Here is a 14234-nt window from a genome sequence, read left to right on the forward strand (position 1 = left end):
AAACAAATAAGATACTGAGCTCAGCAGGTTCTCAGTCACTAGGCTCATCCTCGGACTCCGATTCAGAATCTGGTGACCACCTTCGAGTCTCAAAGGGATCTGCAGTACCCTCCGCTCTTAAAATTCTGAGGAAACTGGTTAGTGTAGCCAAGGGTGACCGTGCTGGTGACACGTACCCATCAAATAAGGATATAGTGCTGCTTTCAAGGTCTCCATGATCCTCCGGTTCGACCCCAGTGAGTAAATTATGAATACTAATGATTTCTTCTTGAGTACTTTGCTCCGACAAAGACCGGACTTCGGTAGGCGTGGATTCGAGACCATCCGAGAAGGGTGTTGAAGGCGTAGCAGAGTGAAGGAAGATATACCGCTCAATGCCGCATGTCACGATATAAGGAAAATTCGGATGTATGAGAGTTGTGTTAACGATGGAATTGTGCCCTTGGCATCGTGAATATGGACGAGTTATGTATGTGTAAATGAATTACCTGTAAGTCGAGACAGAGGTGTCTTAATATTGACTGGGACGTATCTCGGTTCATGCAGGCCGGCAGCGTAACCTATCGGCGCACTTCACGTCAGTGAGAGAGCGTAGTGCTAGATAGATGACGCAGGTCACCAGTGGTATTAGCAAAAACCGTGTTGCCAGACCATTCGTCAGGATCAACGATTTGTCTTCGTTCCACGAGACTAGATATGGATGGGATCTTCCACAAATATGCGCAGAAATCATCCGACCCTGCGCAATAAAAGTCATCACTGTCAAATCCTAAACCACCAAAAGAGCCATGCTATTACAGTTTGAGAGACTCGCTGACGAAAGGCAGTGATGACGAACTTACTTTGATTGTGCATGAGTTGGAATATGTGCGTTGTCCAGGGAGTACCGGCGAGCCGTCAGGGAGAGTTTGGACACTACAAAAGGCTATTGGAGTAGGATCGGACACCGAGTATATTGTGGGATAATGATGCTGGGCAATGTATTGAAAAGTGAGCAATTCGGGAAAGCCTGCACCTACCAGCATAGTGACTGCCAGTTTTGTACCTGAACCAAAGCAGGTGGTAAGTACTCAATCATGTATGAATTAGAGGACGCTTTGACCATCACGATCGAAAGTGATGCTACTGGATTCGGGGTTACTCAGATGAGCTATGGATCCCTTTGATATTTTGGTGTTAAACTCGTTGACGTGAGTAGTTAGTTATTCCCCCCAAGTTTTGATGCATTACCACTTGCACAACACCTTGATTCATGCGCTTACTCGAAGGGCCAAAGCCTAGGCGCACGTCGCGTAAACATACAGTGCCCTTCGAATCACACGAAGCAAAAATATTCTCCATCGTAGGATGAAATTTGACGTCACAGACTTCGGCTTCAACCTGGATGATATCCCGTGATCGTGCCGAAGGGTTGCGCCAGGTTCGTTCGTCGTGAAGTATAATACGGCCACTTTCGCTGAAACATCATTTGAGTTCATTGCGGATTCTCAGGGGACTGTCTGCTCACCTTGCACTGAGGAACACTTCGTCTTGGAAGGGATGGCCCGACAAGCTGCGAATAGTGTTCTAACGGCAAAACAGCATCAACACTCGCTCTCGCACAGTTGTCTGATCCACATACACGATAAGATAAGCTGTCTAATGGCCGTTCAGCATTGGAAGACTGCGGTAGATGGAATTGCGTCGCGTCGAACTTGTGTATCATGTTATCAGTTCCACCACTATGGGAGGATGACATGAGGCATAGTTTGCAGATGCGAATAAAACATGACTAACGAAAACAAGTATTTGTTTGAAGCAGAAAACGCCAGTGTGAAGATATTTCTCTGCACAACATTGATAGCCGATTAGTTGAGAATGGATTACCAATAGAACTAACCGTATGTCCGACACATGTATGACGGGGATGTGATATGTCGTCTTGATGAAAGTCCCAAATATGGATGTCGAGATCTGCATAAGAATCAGGCGTATGCGCTGATCTAAAGTGAATTATACACACCATCGCCACCACTGGCAAGGAACCTTGCACCATTTGTTGAAAAGGCTAAATAATTCACACACGATGTATGTGCAGAGAGTTTCCTATAGTAGTACGCGATTCGCGAATCTATTCATCGCTGTATGTAGCTCATTAGAGGAGGCAATACCTTGAGTAAGGTAAACCTTTGCAGAACATCGACTCAAGTATATGATTTCTAGACCGGATAAGCTGGGCAGGCCCCAGTACGTTGGGAACGAAAGGTTGCTGTCGGCGGGACATGATGGTTCGCGTCGAAGGCTGGTGACGACAATTGCTAAGTGGCTGTGTAACCCGGCATATGCCGACCAAGGTTTCTTCCCACCACCAAGGCGATTCTGCTCGAAATGGCCACTCAGCTTCAGCTTGCCCAAGCAGAAGGGCTCTGCCTTCGTTATCCTGAGAATTTAGGACTTCATCGTGAGGTCAGCTTCGAGTCAGCAGTCAACATGCTTCTACGCGCCATTCAAATGGCCACGACGATGCCTTTTACCTGGGGATTTATTGACAAACCGCAAGGTACGTTCTACTTAGAGTTTAGACGTATTTCTCCATCTTACTTATGCCAGAGGGCCAGGCCGTTCTAATCTTCATTCCCAATCATTCCCCATTCCCGAACGACGGTATAAGATATTTGGAACAAGAAGTGAAATACTCTATACCAGCTGGCATGCGGGTGCGTCTATGCAGTGATTCTTTGTTGTCTGTCACTTGATAATCTCTTAGGAACTTGAAGTACATGAAGCGAAATTTGGTTTCGCGCCGGGTGTCGATCAGACAGCATGGCGTGTTCGCAGGCGGTTTCGTCTTACAAAAGGCGGTCATCCACAACTCATTTTCATGCATTACTCGCGTGGCCAAGCAATACGTGAGTCCTAGCGTAGCTTCATTTCCATTTCTCAAACTCTTTCCAGCTGTTCCTCCACAACTCATGAACCAACCTATCCGCGTCTACCCTCTCCGACCGGTCACTGAACCCGCAGTTTTTGTATGCGGAGACAAGGCAGGGCAGAAGGTTTATCCTCCTGGGATGGCACCAGGACCCAATGTTGGCATGGGGATGGGGATGGGGTTAGGCATGAACATGCAGCAGCAGGCGATGTTAGCTCAGCAGAACAACAACATGGAAATGCTTGAACGGAAAAGGGAGCGAGATCGTGCGGCGCGGGATCGGGTTGCGAATATGCCAGCAGTATGACCTCGTTCTCCTGCCCAGGAACTATTAGGCTGATCTTTTAGTAGCGACCACCCCCACGCATCGAGGAAGAAGACTCTGGCGATGAAATTGATATGATTTCTACGAAGGCGCTGGCTCTCACACGATACCGTCGAAACCACGATATCATGAATGCGGTCTTCAAGCACGCAGCTTACGGGGGCAAACACACTCCTACAGCCCCCCCTCCGTACTCGATCTTCAACAAGGCGGAGCTGGAAGAGAAATCGGTTTGTGTATCTTCTCGGATTGGATAGCTCACTCACACAGTCTTTAGAATCAACTCTCGGCTGAGATCGCAGCTCTCAAGACTCGGGCCGTTGAACGAAATGCAGCCAAGGCCTTGGCGGAGCAGGAGCGGCTGCAGCAAAAGGCAGCTCTTGCTTTTGAAGTTGATGTCTCTATGGAGAATTTCTCCGATTCTATCGTGGTGTAGAACGGTACTGTACTTTTATTTTGTAATCTAGCTGTCTGATATTATCGGCGTTCCTCTGGAATTCAGCTTTGCCAGCGCGGTCACTTGACCGCGACGAGCTTCCGCCAGTCTGTTAGGATTCTTCTATCCGGATATTCTTGTGCTAACCCCCGATCTGCGTCTTTTTGTATATTCTTTGCATGTCACGCGAATAGTCTGATCAGCATGATCCCTGGATTGTTCTCGGTGGCGCTTGTAGAAGAAGACCTCTGGCATCATCTGATTTTCGCCCATGCACCTACGGGCCGCTGTGCCAGCATATAACATTCGCATGAGAATGGCTGTGTGACGCTGTCGTCTTTTTGCTGCAGTATGCTCTTCTACGGCATCGGAGGGATGCTCCTCTCTTCTTTTTTCATCGCACCATCTTTGGCTTTGGATAATGGCGTTGGGGTAATGCCAGCTATGGGTTGGAATCCTTACAACGCTTTTCTGTAAGCAGGAGCTGCAATGATTGATCATCACTCTTACACACTGCATCAAGCTGTAACACTGTGGAAGACGAGTACCGTGCAGCAGCTCAGGCTTTGGTGGATCTAGGACTGGCAGACGCCGGTTACAAGTACCTGAACCTGTGAGGGAGTCTTCCTTTGTCGTATACAGGGTGATGTGATCGGTGCATCAGGGATTGTGGATGGCAAGGAACGGAGCGAGACTCCGAAGGCGATTTCACATGGGATTCCAATATCATACCATCCGGTATTCCAGCACTGGCAGACTACGTCCATAGCCTTGGGCTGAAATTCGGCCTCTACTCTGATGGGTGAGACGTTCTCACTGACGTGATCTCTTCCTTCCTAACGCCGGGTCTCTGCAGAGGTTACTATGCATGTGATTTTGTCGGAGGAACAGCTCACTATCTTGGGTCTCTCGAACACGAGGGGGATGATGCGAAGAGTTTTGCTAGCTGGGGTGCAGATTACCTCAAGTACGATAATTGTTATGCCGTAAATGAGACAGACTTTGTCGATTTCAACCCTCCCATCGTGGTAAGCTCCCTTGTTGTTGGCGACAATTCCCTCATATTGACTTGTACCAACAGATCAAGGTTAGCAGACGGACAAAGAACGAATATCAGGCTCAAACTGATTATCCTGTTTGTCAATTTAGGATCACTTCGTCACTATGAGGGATGCGTTGGCTGCCACTGAAATGCCCGTCTTGTTTTCTGCCTGCGAATGGGGTGTACAGGTGTGATACCTTTCTGAAACTGCTTATATCTGTCAGTCACATATCCTCCATAGGACCCCGCCCGATGGCCAGGAAGTGAAGTCGCCAATTCCTGGCGTATCTCGTCAGTGAAATCTTTTGTGAATCTGTCCATATACGCCGCACTGAGTCGCGTTTCTGACAGCAACGATATCGGACCCCCTGCTTCTTGGGACAGCATATTCAGAATTCTGAACCAAGTCGTTCCCATAACGCAGTTCGCTGAACCCGGGGGGTGGAATGATCTCGACTTGCTCTATGTGGGAAGCAACCTTTTGACAGCTACCGAACAACAGACTCATGTGTGTTACTTATCCCTCGACCTTACGCTCAGGCTGATGTGCTTTTCAGTTTGCCTTTTGGTCGGCGGTTAAAAGCCCTCTGATGGTATCGACGGACCTGACTAATATTTCGGACGATGCACTAGGAATTCTACTGAACGAAAGAATTATTGCCCTGAATGTGAGTGAGCAGAATTAGGATGTGTATTTTGAATAACATCTTGCAGCAAGATCCTCTGGGGAAATCTATCAGTTTCAAACGACGATACGCGAATGACCATGATGTCTGGTCAGGGCCACTCAGCGATGGTTCGACGGTCGTTGGTAAATGCCTCTGTTCTTTTTGTGATGCGTAAATCACTAAGCCCAGAAACGACTTTCAGTGGTCATCAACTTCCAGACTAATGCTACTCGCTCCTTGACATTCCAGCTAGCCGATGTAGGCTTTTCCTCGGCGATGGCTGTAGACTTGATCACTGGAAAGTCACTCGGGACTTTGACAACTTCGTCAGTAATACCCCCCTTATTTCTGTCTTGAAGCTGTGGGGTTGAACCTATAAACCAGATACACCGCAACAGTCGCTGCACATGGAAGCCTTGTTCTCAAGCTCACGAATGCCGTCCCGGTTACGGCACCTCGGTTCACTTACTATGAAGCCGCAGCTTCATCGAGCATCCTTGCGGGAGGCGCAAACACGCGCCAAGTGAATTCCTCTGTTTCCGTCGTTGGGTTCGTTGGAAATGGCGGGACTCTCACGATCACCGGTGTTGATGGTGGCAGTGGAGGGACCAAACTTTTATCGTTTGATTATATCAACGGCGATGTAACATTCTCCAACAGCGCGTGCTCCAATTGTCGCAATGCATATATCAGCGTCAATGGTGGTGACGCAGTTCAAGCTCAAATGCCCATCTCAGCACAGGTGAAGCGTGTGTTGTGCTTTGTAGTATGGACTACGACTAATCTCTTGATAGAGCTGGGACATCCTGTTCACCGGTTTCTTGTTATCGGCATCTGGATTCAAAAGAGGAACAGATAACACCATTGCAATCTTCAACAATGACGGTTACACTCCAGATTTTTACAGAATTGGCGTCGCCATTTGATTACTTTCTACATTATACATATTTTACAACATGGATACCTCGTTTCATGACAACTGGGATCCAAAACTGTCATTGTTCTCTGAGCGCGTGAAGAAGATGTACAGCGGTGGGAACTCACACATATACACGCAATCATGCATCGTTTAATTGATATTGGATCGAGCTTCTGGGATGTCAATTTTTCCATCGAGCAGTTGCTGGCCGGTCTCCTTGACTTCGGGCTTCGATCCGTCTCATAGTCAGCAAAGTCATTAGGTACGTGTACCGTGCTAATTACCTTGTTCAAGAGCTGCAATCCAACACAATGAGTTTTCGTTGAAGACAGCATGGACGTGGACATACCGTGCCTCGAGTTTTCTAAAGCATGGCAGACAGGTTAACTTCGTTCTACAGATTACGAGCGATCGTCACTCACCAGTGCAGCCCCTGCGAGAAAGATAAGAATCATAGTATCACATTATAGGAAAAAACCTACCAACGACACGTTCTTTGAATGGGGCTTGGATATTAGAGTGATGGGATTGTCCATCTGACGGTAGTTCTAGTACTCTGGGCTCTTGGTCTGCACCGTCGTGAACGACGCTACCACTTCCTGGCTGGGTATTTCCTGCTGTAAATGAGTAAATAGCTTGGAAATACACACATGCACCCGACCTTGTTGGAGAACGGAATGGCTTCGGGTAGGCTGAACCACTTCAGATGGATAAACCGTTCCGCTGGACTCCGATGTGGAAGGGTCATGAATGGCAGAAGACTTGGCATCATCAGAGCGAGAAGCAGTTTCTTTCGATACGGCAGACATGATTGTAATTGTCCAAGATGAAGAATCCAAGCCGCTTATAAGTACGCGAGGAGCATTGGAACGTCACCATGACGTCAGGTTTGGAGTCTGTCACGTGAGGGTGTCAGAGGTTGGCGCGGGCGTCGGGGCCTTGCATCTATAGTTTACAAACACTAATCACCGCTAAATGTGCCGTTCGATTGCCATGAAATATGGCATGACTTAGTTGTCGGTGATGCATGCCGGCTTTCTCGAAAGGTAGAAAATACGATAGCGAGTGATAACAACTAAATAAGCCCCAACGCGTTTTAGACAAGACCCTATCAGTGTATAAGCCTTGACTGCACGGCGATGATGACGACGAGGTGATAAGCCCTCTATTTTTCCTCAACCGCGATGGATTCTCCGTCTTCAAATTTGCTGAGCTCGAAGTTGCTTTGTATTTCTTGGTTGAGATAGCTCGATGCACCTTGTTCAGTGAGTGTCTCTCGGTATGGGCGCTCATGTATGTTTCGTTGAGACCTAATCTTCTCTCTGCTCGCCTCACGCTGTAGGCTTGGACGCCGCACTTTCGAAAAAGACCTGTGGGCCTTGGCATACGCTTATCCTTGATAGCCATGATCTGAAATCGTCCCGATTGTTCGATAATTTGGTTTCGTCGTATGTGTTAACGGACGACGTAGAGGACTCCGTTACGATACGAAACGTTAGTTGTCCTCCGTCTGGGTGTCATGTCCACGGGCGGTGGCGGTTGTGAGCTCTGCGTACATCTACATCATGTATGGTGGGGTGTGGTTATTACTCGAAGGTAATCTGTGCTCGTCCTCCAATTTCCCGTCGTGTTCTTTCCCACCACCTTCTCTCGTCTCCTTTGTCCTCAGATTTAGACAGTTAAACTTAACATCTCTCACTCACCGGTGTAAGACCCAGAAAATTGTCAGCGGCGCTATTGTTGCCGTATCACATGCATAGAAATTGAATGCGAGTGAAATATAATATAACTCGTCGTTGATATGAAATCTCAGCCCTTCGCGAACAAACCAGGTTCAGCCGAAGTGACTATAAACTCAGAGAGCGTTGACGGTTCGGGTAATGACTAATAATGGGACATGCGAAAGAACACGCAGTTTTTAAAGCCTAAATGAGAAAATGATGGTCAGAAAGCGTCCAGGTCTTCACAACGGGGGAGAGAGTAATCGATCCGATATCCATGGGTTCAAATTCTGGAATCAGCAGCCTCGGTACATCCGGGCAGGGTCCAAGGTGTAGACCAAATTTCCTGACTGGGGCTCACCAATTCATGCCAACCATTACGTCCCTCTTCCTTCACTATATCTTCCTGTATCTGCTAGCACGTTGGAGCAGTTTTATAGTTTCCGAGTGAAGTACACCTGACGACCCGCCAGCTTTTGTTGAACCAACAAGTTGGAAGCATGACGTCACCTCACGAGGTTTAAGCTACTTTTCAAAGTCCGCCTGCGCCGTCGTTCTTTCGGTACCTCCGCTGACAGTGATATGTTGAGAAAGTCTTATTGAGCGGGCATATTTTACCTGAAATCAGACCAGTCACTTGTCCTCCGTCCACATGTAATGCCTGTGCCTGCTATGATGCCATCGTCAGCGCGCAATCAGCGCGTCGAGGACCACAAGCTTTTCTCGTTCACCTGATCTTGTTTTTCTCGCTGGCTGTCGCTTGGTGTATTGCTTTGAGAATTTTTCAATCGATAAGTCGTTCTGGTCTGACTATAAAGTCGCCTTAGCGCTTTAGCTAGTGACCAAGACCTGACCACAGATATGCGTGCCCTCTTCGTTTACTGTCTTAGTCTCTCTGCTTCAGTTTGGGCTCAGTCGGGTACCGTTGATGCCTATGTTGCTTCTGAGTCGCCTATCGCTAAGGCGGGAGTATTGGCGAACATCGGACCCGGTGGTTCCAAGTCTTCAGGAGCAAAGGTACACATTGGTTCTGCTGGTCTTAATGACGCGTACTGACGCGATTTTCCTTTCAGACGGGTGTTGTGATTGCTAGTCCCAGCAACTCCAACCCCGATTACTTGTTTACTTGGACCAGAGACTCCTCGCTCGTCTTTCAAGCATTGATTGATCAGTTTAGTCATCTCCTTCACCGCGTCTTCGTCACTTTACTAACCAATGTTTAGATATACGCTGGGTCCGGACACGACTTTGCGCACTCAAATCGACAATTTTGTATCTTCCCAAGCCATTGTTCAACAGGTGTCCAACCCAAGTGGGTCCGTCTCGAGTGGCGGCCTTGGTGAACCAAAGTTCAACATCGATCTGAGTGCATTCACCGGCGCCTGGGGGAGACCACAACGGGGCATATAGTCCCATTTATTCTCCTGGACCTCTTTTTTGATGGTCTCCATTGACAGACGGGCCCGCCCTTCGCTCCACTGCCTTAATCACCTATGCCAATTGGCTCATCGCTAATGGCAATACTTCCTACGTGTCCGGTACCCTTTGGCCTATCATCAAGCTTGACCTAGGATACGTTGTCTCCTTCTGGAACCAAACGGGGTAGGGCTATTTATTTTCGTGGTTCCATGCTGTCGCTGACGGTCATGTAATAGCTTTGACCTGTGGGAGGAGGTTTCTTCGTCGTCGTTCTTCACAACCGCTGTCCAACATCGCTCATTGCGTGAAGGCGCTGCGCTTGCCACTGTCCTCGGAGATTCTGCTGCTACTCAATACACGACACAGGCTGCCAATATTCTGTGTTTCTTACAGGTAATGATATTGGCTTTCCATGACGAATGTCTCTGACTTTGATGGTCAGTCGTATTGGAATCCCGCCGGCCTTTATATGACAGCCAACACCGGTGGAGGTCGTTCAGGAAGAGATGCTAACACGGCGTTGGCCTCCATCCATACCTTTGATGCAGCAGCTGGATGTGACGCCGTTACCTTCCAACCTTGCTCTGACAAAGCGTTATCGAGTTTGAAAGTGTACGTCGACGCTTTCAGGTCGATCTACACCATCAATAGCGGTATTGCTTCCAATGCTGCCGTCGCTACGGGCAGGTATCCAGAGGATTCGTATATGGGAGGAAATGTTAGTTTTCGTTCTTTTGCTGAGCTCATGCTCGAACCGCTCACTGTCATTGTTAGCCTTGGTATCTGACAACAGCGGCTGTTGCTGAGCAGCTTTATGACGCTATAATCGTTTGGAAAAAGACAGGATCCATCGAAGTCACCTCTATATCCCTTGCTTTCTTCCGTCAATTCTCCCCTCCAGTCGTGACAGGCGTATATGCCTCTTCTACTACGACATACAACGACTTGCTGAGTGCGGTTCAAACGTTTGCTGATGGATTCCTAGCTGTCAATGCGAAATATACGCCTTCGGGTGGAGGGCTTGCGGAGCAGTACAGCAGGAACACTGGGTCGCCTTTGAGTGCTAGTGACTTGACGTGGAGCTATGCGGCAACGCTGACAGCGTTTGGTGCGAGGGCGGGTGTGGTACCTGCTTCATGGGGCGCGAGTGGGCTGACGGTGCCATCCTCTTGCTCAACTAACTCAGGTGGCGGCGGCGGAGGTAGTGATGGGACAGTGAGTATCACTTTTAATGAATTCGCTACGACATTTTTCGGAGGTGAGCGATACACTTCTTCGTCTCAGCCCATCTTTAACTCGTGTGTTGTTATTCAGAAAATATCTACCTGACCGGGTCGATCGATGCTCTGCAGAACTGGTCTCCGGATACAGCGCTTTTGCTGAATACTAACAATTATCCAACTTGGAGCAGTGAGTCTTCCTGCTTGTTCATTCGTTGCTGTAGTCGTCACGGTATTCATGATTGTTTTCAGTCACGCTCAATCTTCCGGCGTCAATTACGTTCCAGTACAAGTACATTCGCAAGTTTAATGGTGCGGTGACTTGGGAGTCTGACCCGAACAGACAATTCACTACGCCGGCTTCGGGAACTTGGGTTATTAATGACTCGTGGCGTTGATGAGCTATAGAAAACCTCTCCTGAATAGCCCTATTTTTTTTCCCATTTGTGCAAGAATGTCATGTACAAGCTACGTACTGAAGAATTAAAAGAATCGTTTACTGACCGAATGAAGAGACTACTTGTGAGAAAACAGGTTGATCGGACGATGTGCCCGGAAGTCTTCGAAGCCGGGCGGCAGACTCATGGCTGCAGCCAAATAAATGACCTCAGTCAATACTCTTCCTACTACCATCACTACAACCATGCGTCTTTCCGTTCTCTCCTTCTTCGCTCTACCTTTCATGTCTGCCCTTGGAGAACAAATACCCATGGATTCTGATTACACGCCCCTGACGACGACCAAGCCCCTCCTCAGCGACCTGCTGACCATCGAATCCTCCGCATCCATATTCTACTCTTACGCTCGTGAACTGGAACTGAGTAAGATGTTCGAGGATGAGAATTCACGGTTAACAGTGCTGGTACCGACGAACAAGGCCGTGATGGCTCTAGCGAGGAAACCGTGAGTGTCAGGCTCCTTTTGATGTAAATGCAGTGACAAAACCGACGCTATTCGCAGACACCAAGGACCGGCGCCTATTGATGAAGGCATTGAGATCACACAGGAACAGTTTGACAGGGAGTCGAAGAAGAATGTTGAGAGATGGGTTTCAGCCCATATCATCCCGGTATCGGTGCCCGTTGTTTTGTGACCATGCTGGGCGCTGATGATCTGGTCAGAAATACCCGCTGGACCTGCATACGTCGGTGACGTACGAGACTTTGCTTAATGGGAAGTCGGTAGAATTTGAGGTGAACGGTGACGACCAGATAGTCATCAACAGCGATATTCGTATCAAGGATACTAAAGAGGTGCGTCTTGTCGATCCTGATTATATATGATGCTTATCTCTTCCTAGGCTGGGAATGGCGTTATATATCTCATCGATGGAACCATTTTGGTCGACTAATCCTCTCTTTTGCCTATGTGCACTAATCTTGTATAATTTACGACATCTGTACACCGCTGGTTCTCAGGGATTTCCACCGTGGCGCCGCATTCATAATGTATTTAGTGGCTAAAAGGACACTACTCTCGGCAGCATGAATCCTTTAGTCACTCATCAACGGCTACGGAAGCAGAGGACCGTACTAATATTCGAACCTCTTTCTTCAAAGCGCAGGACAGCATCTATGACGAAAACATTATCATAATAGATGTACCTTTCTGTACACGTGTGACTACTAGATACGATATTACTGACTGTGAGATTACTATTATACTTTCGAAACTCCATGTTGTGGCAAATCACAAGCAAGCGCCCATGTCACGAATACGTTCGATCATGAGTATCAATCCAAGTATCCGTTACCAAACGTATAGGAATGGAGTTGATCGTAGGAAGGAATGGTGAGTTCAGTCGGCGGGGTCAGTGTCACGACAATGAAATCCTAAAAAGATATCAAGATCCCATCAACAGAAAAGATGACCATCAAGTAACGCACCTTCACTGCAGCACCCGAGGTAGAGAACCCACCGACATTGACGCTCGGTAAACACTGCACTTCACCCTCCCAATCAAGACTTTCCTCTTGGGAGTTGCCAGACTGCGAGTGTGAAGCCGGTGGCACCGGACGTAGTCTTTCCCTCCCCGATAGTCGTGTTCCTCCAAGCTCGCGTACCTCGCACATCAACAGAGATTTGACGGAGAATGGTGACAGTTACAGATGATTGTTGTTGTTGTGAACAGGACTGAGGATGGGACCTCAGGGAAGAACTGACGCAGAGATGATAGAGGGCCGCTGAGTTGGACGTGGAAGGGAATGATGTCGGAGAAGGAGAAGATTTGCACGGACGGTATAAATAACTGATAAGAGCGTTAGTCAGACGTACTTGTACATGTTAAGATATAGACGTACGTTAGACTCTATTGGTGCTATGGTCGCTCGGCTTTTGGTCTTCATCGTTGTAAGCGCTTGTGTCCACTCTTCGGGTGAAGACTTTCACGCTGTAAAAGAGAGGTATTGATAGTGTGGGACGATTCGGCCGTGTCCGTGGGGCATAGGTTATCGGGATGCGGAGACTGTATAGATTCGTTTAGACTGATTGACATGAAATCCAGACAGTGCGGACATACGTTTTTGTCTTGGCGAAAAGACCAAATTTAGGATGGCGGATAGAAGTGACTTGAACGACTAGTGTATACAAAGACGTGACATGTAGCCCTGGTGCTTCCGGGAAAAGAAGCTCTGTAACTGGGTGGCAGAGGATATGATTTGTCGCTATCCTTGAACGTTGATGGGAAAGGTCCGAGAAAAGGATAGTGAGCTCGGACATGACTCGTTCTTCGTTCGGTCGAATGTCCATAGGGTCTCCATGTCGTCAACAATCACAAGTGACCTTGCGCCACCTTCTGAAGTCATCACGTCTAGCTTGCCTTCAATCTGTAATGGAAGATAAGTCAGAGGATGCATATACATAAAGGCGAGCAGAAGTACTTTAATTTGAACTCGTAGAATCGCGTCGATCTTCTCGAGGAGTAATGCACCGTGTATAGCAGCTTCGCGACCGTATACCGGAGAGGTGGTGTCTTCCTCCTGTTCCGTCAGAACGACGGTTAGGCTACCTCGCTTTTTAATGAATGTGCCACTTGGGACACGAGGTCCGGAACGAGGCGAATGTTCAACCCGTCGCTCGCCTTGTGAGGGGTCGCAAGAATAATGCGGTGGCGGGGCAGTTTTGGAGTAGGGAGGGAGAGAGCTCGTCGATGGACCTGGCAGACTATACATTTCTGTCGACATTGTGTGGAGGACGGAAGGGGGTAGAGAAAGTAATCAACTGACCCGACATAGACCCTCGTTATATATGAAACAAGGTTTCATTGTATGTAAGCAACCACCTTCCAAAGACACTGGGGACCGCATAAGTTGGATGTGAGTCACGAACTGCCTTGCAAGTGCCGGACAGGGCTTGAAAAGTTAGTAAGCAAATGACTCGAACATGAAATTGATGCTGCGATTGCTTCGATCAGGAGAACTTGACGGAATCAAACTGTATCAAGGAGATCCTTGTTTAACGGGGTTCATTGTTTGTTTGATTGATACACAGGGCTGTGAGTAGATTAGGTCGAAGATACAAAGGCAATTGCGCTGAATCAATGCGAAAGATGGTCAATATCCTTCCAACAGCCTT

General features: G+C 48.0%; 7 protein-coding genes across 7 annotated transcripts; 4 read left to right on the forward strand and 3 right to left on the reverse strand.

The window, feature by feature from the left end:
- Positions 1-31: 31 nt before the first annotated feature.
- EV420DRAFT_1263794 (WD40-repeat-containing domain protein) lies at positions 32-2005 on the reverse strand (the record flags this gene model as incomplete). Its single annotated transcript, XM_060467193.1, has 11 exons — positions 32-125; positions 177-441; positions 489-560; positions 620-791; positions 843-1045; positions 1103-1181; positions 1231-1456; positions 1508-1566; positions 1622-1721; positions 1777-1826; positions 1880-2005. The coding sequence occupies 11 exons, from the start codon at positions 2003-2005 to the stop codon at positions 32-34; spliced, it is 1446 nt and encodes a 481-aa protein (XP_060335345.1).
- Positions 2006-2367: 362 nt separating this feature from the next.
- On the forward strand, positions 2368-3672 carry EV420DRAFT_1637789 (uncharacterized protein; the record flags this gene model as incomplete). Its single annotated transcript, XM_060476754.1, has 6 exons — positions 2368-2539; positions 2590-2696; positions 2747-2888; positions 2935-3212; positions 3263-3466; positions 3514-3672. The coding sequence occupies 6 exons, from the start codon at positions 2368-2370 to the stop codon at positions 3670-3672; spliced, it is 1062 nt and encodes a 353-aa protein (XP_060335346.1).
- A 351-nt stretch (positions 3673-4023) lies between these two features.
- Positions 4024-6308, forward strand: EV420DRAFT_1637790 (glycoside hydrolase family 27 protein; the record flags this gene model as incomplete). The annotated part of the gene is made up of 12 exons (XM_060476755.1): positions 4024-4145; positions 4196-4285; positions 4337-4474; positions 4529-4700; positions 4754-4759; positions 4822-4902; positions 4956-5222; positions 5272-5382; positions 5429-5525; positions 5585-5708; positions 5767-6124; positions 6177-6308. 12 exons carry the CDS (start codon positions 4024-4026, stop codon positions 6306-6308), a joined length of 1698 nt encoding a protein of 565 aa, XP_060335347.1.
- A 143-nt stretch (positions 6309-6451) lies between these two features.
- EV420DRAFT_1637791 (uncharacterized protein) lies at positions 6452-7110 on the reverse strand (the record flags this gene model as incomplete). Its single annotated transcript, XM_060476756.1, has 6 exons — positions 6452-6529; positions 6586-6597; positions 6651-6665; positions 6724-6734; positions 6784-6915; positions 6963-7110. 6 exons carry the CDS (start codon positions 7108-7110, stop codon positions 6452-6454), a joined length of 396 nt encoding a protein of 131 aa, XP_060335348.1.
- Positions 7111-8586: 1476 nt separating this feature from the next.
- Positions 8587-11279, forward strand: EV420DRAFT_1033144 (glucoamylase). Its single transcript, XM_060465415.1, has 9 exons — positions 8587-9039; positions 9096-9193; positions 9246-9424; positions 9480-9624; positions 9678-9834; positions 9884-10159; positions 10216-10699; positions 10756-10851; positions 10914-11279. Exons 1-9 carry the CDS (start codon positions 8884-8886, stop codon positions 11057-11059), a joined length of 1737 nt encoding a protein of 578 aa, XP_060335349.1. The 5' UTR covers positions 8587-8883; the 3' UTR covers positions 11060-11279.
- A 25-nt stretch (positions 11280-11304) lies between these two features.
- EV420DRAFT_1724580 (uncharacterized protein) lies at positions 11305-12309 on the forward strand (the record flags this gene model as incomplete). The annotated part of the gene is made up of 4 exons (XM_060479812.1): positions 11305-11564; positions 11598-11730; positions 11783-11914; positions 11962-12309. 4 exons carry the CDS (start codon positions 11305-11307, stop codon positions 12010-12012), a joined length of 576 nt encoding a protein of 191 aa, XP_060335350.1. The 3' UTR covers positions 12013-12309.
- Positions 12310-12394: 85 nt separating this feature from the next.
- On the reverse strand, positions 12395-13843 carry EV420DRAFT_1637794 (uncharacterized protein; the record flags this gene model as incomplete). The annotated part of the gene is made up of 8 exons (XM_060476757.1): positions 12395-12493; positions 12548-12724; positions 12796-12909; positions 12962-13000; positions 13050-13125; positions 13180-13324; positions 13378-13486; positions 13541-13843. 8 exons carry the CDS (start codon positions 13841-13843, stop codon positions 12395-12397), a joined length of 1062 nt encoding a protein of 353 aa, XP_060335351.1.
- Positions 13844-14234: the final 391 nt, after the last annotated feature.

Source organism: Desarmillaria tabescens, assembly GCF_030435595.1.
Source record: "Desarmillaria tabescens strain CCBAS 213 chromosome Unknown EV420scaffold_6, whole genome shotgun sequence".
NCBI lineage: Eukaryota > Fungi > Basidiomycota > Agaricomycetes > Agaricales > Physalacriaceae > Desarmillaria > Desarmillaria tabescens.